The 7,016-nt window shown below is 49.7% G+C and overlaps 1 protein-coding gene across 1 annotated transcript; it reads right to left on the bottom strand.

Moving 5' to 3' along the window:
- Positions 1–503: 503 nt before the first annotated feature.
- On the bottom strand, positions 504–1,376 carry N7539_005061 (uncharacterized protein; the record flags this gene model as incomplete). Its single annotated transcript, XM_056934663.1, has 1 exon — positions 504–1,376. The coding sequence occupies one exon, from the start codon at positions 1,374–1,376 to the stop codon at positions 504–506; it is 873 nt and encodes a 290-aa protein (XP_056789857.1).
- Between the last annotated feature and the right edge of the window lie 5,640 nt (positions 1,377–7,016).

Here is a 7,016-nt window from a genome sequence, read left to right as displayed (position 1 = left end):
CTAATCAAGAGAGCAGACTATACTCATTTTGCACAGTAGATGTTGATTATTGGAATTCATTGAATGTGTCTATATACATGGCATGCAAAGATCGGGTTCAGAGACGGGGATCTGCAGTCGAGGTCCCAATCGGGTAACCCGAGGAGTGGGTAGTCTCGACCAGCGCCTCACTCAACAGAGGGGGCGGAGAGAGCTGCCTTGGTGGCTATGCAAGAGCCACATCATTTCCCAGACTCATATTCAGGCAAAAAGGGAGTAAGGGCAAAATGAATTTATGAGAGAGATGAGATGGTGGACAGTTGATCATGATGCAAAGGCGGCGCCGATGGAAATATAAGCGCCGTGAAAAAAAGAAAAAAATTGGAGTAGTAGTAAGGATCCGGTTCGTAGTTGAGAAGATCAATTCGGTCGTAACAATCATGGGGTATCACAAGGATGGGAATAGAAGAAATCAAAATCGCTACAATGCAAACAAGTCACAGAGAATCAGACGAGATCCCACCTCAGTAGGCCTCGACAATGGTGCTCTGTTCTCGTGGATTGTAGAATCCTGATTCATATCGGTGGTCATCGGTCAAGGCAATCGCCTCAGCGGTAGACTCCTTGGCGTCAAAGGACTCCAGAGTAGGTTGTAGCGGCGAGGGCGGCATGCTCTCATCTTCTGAGGAATCATCGTCGGCCAATAACTCCGGAGGTGATTGACGAGATGGCGATCGGGTCAAAGTGAGCTCATTCAGATCCTCCGCATCGTCGTATTCAAAGTCCGAATCAGTCTCTTCGCCTTCATCATCCAGAAAGGCAGGCCCTGTGGCAGTGGCCAGGTGTTGTTGAGAGGAGATTGAGGCGGGTGGTGGAGAACGCAGGCGAACGGGAGTGGTGATGACAAAGTCATTCTCATCAAAGTCGGAGTCATCCTCCTCGTCGCTGTCACTCAAATCTGAATCCAGGTCGGACGCATCTTCCGGGTCCCAATCCTCCGTCTCGTCCTCTTCGGGCTCTTCAACCACGGTTGATGCCCATTGGATATGGCGAGACTTGTTCTCGCGGGTCGAGGTCTTTGCCGCTCCGTTGACGGTCTGGTTGAACCACCGTTCTTGCTCACGTTCGGCATCAGCAAGGTCTATCATCAAAGAGTCGAGCAGGTTGGCATGGCCCACCAAAAGGCGGAGATCGTGATCCGCCCGCGAAGCCTCCCGGGTAAGCTTCTTGCGGGCGGTGTGGGCGAGGTAGTATGTTTGCGTGATGCTCATTTTCTTTTGTTGGCGAGAGCGGAAGCGAGATTGAAGAAAGGGAGAGGCGACGGCGGCAAGAGAGGAGTCCGTGGACATATGCAGTGGGGAAATGGCCGGAGCAGAGATACTGGGGGAAATTTCCATAGTGGCTGATGAGGTACTTATGAGTACCCAGTGAGTTCAGATTGGGGGTTCCGAGATTATGACTCGTTCTGCCAAGGTAGGTGACTCAGGGCGTAGTGGCCGAGGCGGTGTACTAGTGAGATCCCCGGAGGCAGGGGATAGCGTTTTGGATCGATTCGATAGATCCACGATGGTTTTGAGTAGTGTGCCGATGCTGGGAATCTTTAAGAGAGATTTGAGACTTTGGGATGACGATTGACTGATGAGGATATTCGATGAAGCGGAGTGTTGTGGAGGCTGAGCAGATTTCCCTTTTTGTTAACTAGTGAAAAAAAAAAGATTCAATGCCAGGTAGTCCGGGGGTTCACAGAATGTTATAAAATAATTCACCTCGATGCCTGATGCAAGAATTAGTTGGGTGAATCGCATTTTGCTTACGATACTTCTGCTCATTTTGATTTAAAATCGGGTTTCATTTTTCCTAATTTCCATTATTTCGCTTTCCCTTACTGCCGTAGTCCCGTGTCTCCGTCCTGGCTCTAAAGTCCGGTATCCGATCGGAGGGATAAGTGATTATTCCCCACCCGAATTGTGCACAATCGCACTCTGGATGGATGCCCCGAGTCCGAGTGGTCCGCTGATTAATGCTTTCGGCTTGGCATTCATTAGACTCTTATGCGCACGGCTCAACATGGGGGGACTTCTGAATTGAAGTTTTTTTTTTTTTCGCACTCTCTTTTTTCCCGGTGCGTAGTTATTTCCTCTTTTGTCGTGATAATCAGGCGGGCGTCGAATTATCCTGCCACGACAGGGATCAGGTTACTTTAATTCTCTACACCGCATCCCCAGCTTTGCGACGTGTATCATGTAATGCGTTCGGTGCTGGCACGAGCCGCATAAGATGGCCCGCCCTTCGGTGCTAGTCGCTTAACTTCGAGCTCACTAAGGATGCACTAGCGAAGATCTCCTCGCGTGTTTCATCTGTAGAGTCATCGCATCGGGTCGGAGTTTCTCATCCTGCCATAGTGATTGATTGTTCCTCTTCTTCTTCGTCCTGCACGGACAGACGATGGAGCAATGCCCGTTGATTATGTCCGGTTCCTAATTTTCAGCCTTCTGGTACGAAATACTTTATGGACAGTTTTACCAATCAACATCATATCCATTCACCGAATTCGGATCCCGAGCAAAGGAAGTGCCCAAGCCCCACCAACGGGCACCCGTTCAGACGGACGATGATTCACTTGACAGACGGGTGAGGAAATTTTGGGTTCTTCAATGGAGTCGCCCTTGGTCATATTCATAACACTCTTTTTTTTAATGTATTCCAACCGAGATGAGCAAGAACAAGCTCGCGCTTATGGTAGGACAATGCGCAATTGCTGGCTTCCAGCCTACCTCGTAAGTTCGTAGAGCTTCGGCGCACCAAATGAAAAAGTCCGTCCGATGCGGACAAGGGCGGTTGAGGCCGACCGGCTCGTAGTTATGCCTGTCTCCGAGAACCGCACTAAAGTGGAAAGAGTTAGTAGTGACGAGAGTTCCATTGCTTGCTTATGGTTTCCAATCTTCCAGCAAAAAGGGCGTCCCATCATCCACGGGCCATGATTATTCATCGGTCAGGATGGACTCCCGCTCCGACCCGTCACTCTGTGTCAGCCTTGCGAATCTTCCGCTCATCGCCCACTGACTGCATCGTTTGGATGATTACTCGAATGATCTGCTCTCTGTGTGCGCGAAACCACGAGCTCCGTTTCCACGCGTCGATGATTCTCCCTTAATGATTACCATATACATGGTCACCTGAACGGGAAGCCGGCGACGGCACCCACAATTCCATCCAATTCCTTCACCTTCAACTCCTGAAATCAGAGACGGTCCCTGTGGAAAATCCTATTGATCTATCATGGTCAAGAAATTCCGGCCGAACAGCTCAAGTTCTGTCTGCAATAGGCTCATCAGGGGACATGAAACATAGCTTCGTCAAATTTTCGCCTATTAAGGAAACCGAAGAGGTTGGTGTCTACCAAAGTAGGTAAATTCTCTACCTAAAAGTAGGCTAGTCCAGCACGTAGCTTGGTTTTATCCAGCAGACGTATTTCTAATCACCGAATCCGGTAATCATGTACGATCCATGGACCATACGTGACTGCGATTAGTGATGCTCGATGCCATCCGTCGGTCAAGGGTCGATCCCACAGCCCGATCATACTTCCCCAATCAGTCATGCTTTGCGAAAATGGTCCAAAAAATTTTTCCTTTTTTTTCGTCGCCATTCTTCGTTGGTCTTCGCCTGTTCTAGAATCCCACCACCGACTGCCAAGCGTCATTGCGTCATCGACATTCGGTAATCACGTCGCTTTTCTTCCCCGCATTAGTAGGTTATCGGACGAAAGGACGATCCTGATCAACGGGCTGTCTTCATTTGGGCCATGCGATTTGCGATCAACGCACAGAGATTAACTGCTAGGTAGGTATGGATCTAGGCTCTGAGCATTGGTAATCTTGAGCTCATCGAGCTTGAAGTGATGGCAGTGACAGCAGTGATGGCGCCATAGATCAGATTGCGATCCCGAGACGGTCGGCTACCTGTTTGACTGATGTTGTTCGAGGATGGTCAGTATCGTGCTCGTAAGCAAGCTTTATCACCGTCTCACTGGATGCAAATACAAAGTCTACAAGAACTTTGCGTTCATCTGCTTCTGTCATTGATGATCTTCATATCTCCCTTTCTGCCATCGACTGTAGCGTGCTGGTGATAGCCACAGTGCTGCGCGTTCGAAGAGCCTCCAAATAGTGAGGCATGTACTGCGCCCACCAATCACTGTCCACATAAATGGGGAGGTTCGTAAACAAGGATGGACTTGGAACGCATGGACTGTCGTGTCAGCATTTGGCCTATTGGGAGTTCGGAACAATGATTCGATCATCTCTATCATTGCGTGCTCTCTGCTTTGTTCCCGGGATCTCGCGAGCACAGACTCTGACATACCACTATCTAATGGATGGGGGGACAGGGCATTTCTCTTCCATTCTGCCCAATGTTTACCATCGTCGATAAGCAGACTCGCCAGCCGAAGGTTGATCCCGGACATGCGCACTGCCTCTGCAATTCATACCATAGGCAACAGTAATCAGACCAAAAACATCAGTGCTGTCAGACAGCACGCATCCCTTCTGTCGTCGTCATCCAGGCAGCTATTTCAGCTCATCAAATTGGGTCCATTCAGGCAGAGTACGTGTGACATATCACGATTTACTGATGGGCTCCAGGTATTGAGGAGCCTTGTGTATTTCGCTTTGTTTGATCATGTATCTCCACCTTCAGTGAGAAACAAGACTACGCAGTTTGTTGAAACCCCTGCGTCTGTACAGTGTACCCAAGTCGGGGAATGAATATACTACTCAATGGTAAATAGAGAGTCCATTTCAGTATGGTGCTGTCCATGACTCAAGGACTCTCTCGGTTTCATGCACTAGTCCTAATCTGGATCCCGCCTGGAGTCAGCCCTCCCAAAGTGGCTGCTGCGCGTCGGCGTTAGCCGGGCTTTACTCCAAGGCACCGCAATACCTGTCCTCTTCCGGGTCAGATAGTTACACTACTAAGGTACGCATTACCCAGCCCAGCCCAGCCCATCCCATCGATAGTGGGGCCATACGAGCGAGTGATCAAGTCCGAGTTCCGAGTTCCGAGTTCCGAGTCTCGACACCCGAGTCATCTTTTCGCGTGTGGACGATCAAGGTTCCACAATTGGTCTGCGATTCTACAGGTATGAGGCTGAGAATCTGGGCGGGGTCAGCGTGTTGGGCTGTCGCGGTGCCGAGATGTCTCAGGAGGAGTTGTGCGATGACTCCTCCGGATGCGAGACCTTCCCTTTTTTTTTTTTTTTTTCGCGGAAACACGAAACGCCCTGGGGCACCAAGGTACTTGGGACCTAGGAGTCTACCTAGGACTAACTAGTAACTAGTAGTTACTAACTACTAGGTCAGAGTACATAGGTTGTGCCGAATTGGGTTTCGCTTGAAAGAGGCTCAGCTCGGCTGAGCACAGCCCGTTTCAGGCTCAGGTCTAGGGAAGTTGACTTCAAATGGTCTAACCGTGGCTTAGTTCAAGGGGTCGTGGATGTCCGGAGAAGCTTGCATCACTGCATCAGTGCATAACTTGATGATTTCCGGGCACATGTAACCTGATTGAACTCTCAGTTGAAGGGTTCAATTGATAGCTTGTGCTCACTGCTCACTGCTCACTGCTCACTGCTCAGGAAGAAGTTCCTCATGTTCAATCTCGCAGTATTCATTTCCCACGGCACAATAGCCAAGTGCATCTCTCACTCGGATCGCCGAGGTTATCATCACCGGTTTCCCACGGCCTCACCGGCCGCAGTGGGATGGTAGATGTGGATCGGCGTGGTCGCTGGCGCTCGGTTCATACCAGAATTTTACCAGTCGCAGTGGGGCTTTTTTCTGCCTCTCGCTCTCTCACACACACACAAACTCTTCTTTTTCTTCGCTTCCTCTTCTCTGACTCTCACTTTTCAACCTAATGGATCCATCACTACCACTCTTCCGGCGTTTTCTAGTAGTAATGAGCTCCCGAAGCAGAAATAAACAAGCGGATAGTTCCATCAGAGTACCCACTTTCGAAGAAAAAAGAAACTTCTCTTCCGTCGCCTCCTTCCGCACAGAGCATCCAACGGAGTATCCGAAACAGAATCTTTCTATCATCCATGGTTTGAATTCCCGTTCACCGTTAGCTTCAGCCGTACTCCAGAATAGGTAGGGTCGAGTAATGGGGCTCGTTGGGCTGAAAGAAAAAAAAAAAATTCTGCACGAGATTTGGAGCCTCATCGCGGCAGTCGATCCGAAGGGTCGTCGAATGCGACGGATGTTTACAGAGGCAATTTCTGGGTCGGACAAGATGAGTTGTTGGGAACTTCCAATTGGGAGGGTTTGTCGGCGGTTTAGGAAAAATGGCCGACAGGGCTGAGGATTTGGCGCGTCTTGATTGTTGTGGCGTTGAAAGGCTAGAACTTGTTGGACATCTACGCGACGGATGCATCTATGGAATTGTTGTGTTGTTTGATGTTGAATTCATATTGATCTGTTGTCGTCACAGTGTGTAGGGGAAGTGTCATTTCTACTATCGACTGGAGAGGACTGCACTGCTGCAGTACCGAGGGATCAATCACACTCGACCTCGATCAAGAGGCCAAGAGTCTGCCACGTCTCGGTAGCAGGGAATCGTGCCGATGTTACGTGGGACCAGTGATCCGCACAGTTGCGGAATATAAAGATCACTGCCAAGTGCTAACACGGGCTGGCTGTAGAATACTAGAGTACAGCACAAAGCACGCGAGAATAAAGGTGGACTATGACCTCAGAGCCACGAAGGCCAAGTTCGACCCTAGAGGCAATCTGTCGCTAGGTACTACTGTGTCGTTAAGCAATGGGCATAATGCAGCGTTGTTGAATTGCGATTGATTGAATCCAGTCTTGTCGTGTTCGTATACGAGGTTCATAACTTCATATGGCAATCCGTATCCAATACGCCTAGGCTTTGATCGGTCCTGATGTATTTCCCCACAGCACACCACCACGCCGAAACGCTCACTGCACACTCACAGTGCACACAGGAGCCCCGAATGAACTGCGCTACTAGGATCG

This window comes from Penicillium diatomitis (assembly GCF_028827545.1).
Source record: "Penicillium diatomitis strain IBT 30728 chromosome Unknown utg000005l_segment0_segment0, whole genome shotgun sequence".
NCBI lineage: Eukaryota > Fungi > Ascomycota > Eurotiomycetes > Eurotiales > Aspergillaceae > Penicillium > Penicillium diatomitis.
The sequence above is the reverse complement of the archived record's forward strand: the minus strand, read 5'-3'. Positions and strand labels throughout refer to the sequence as shown.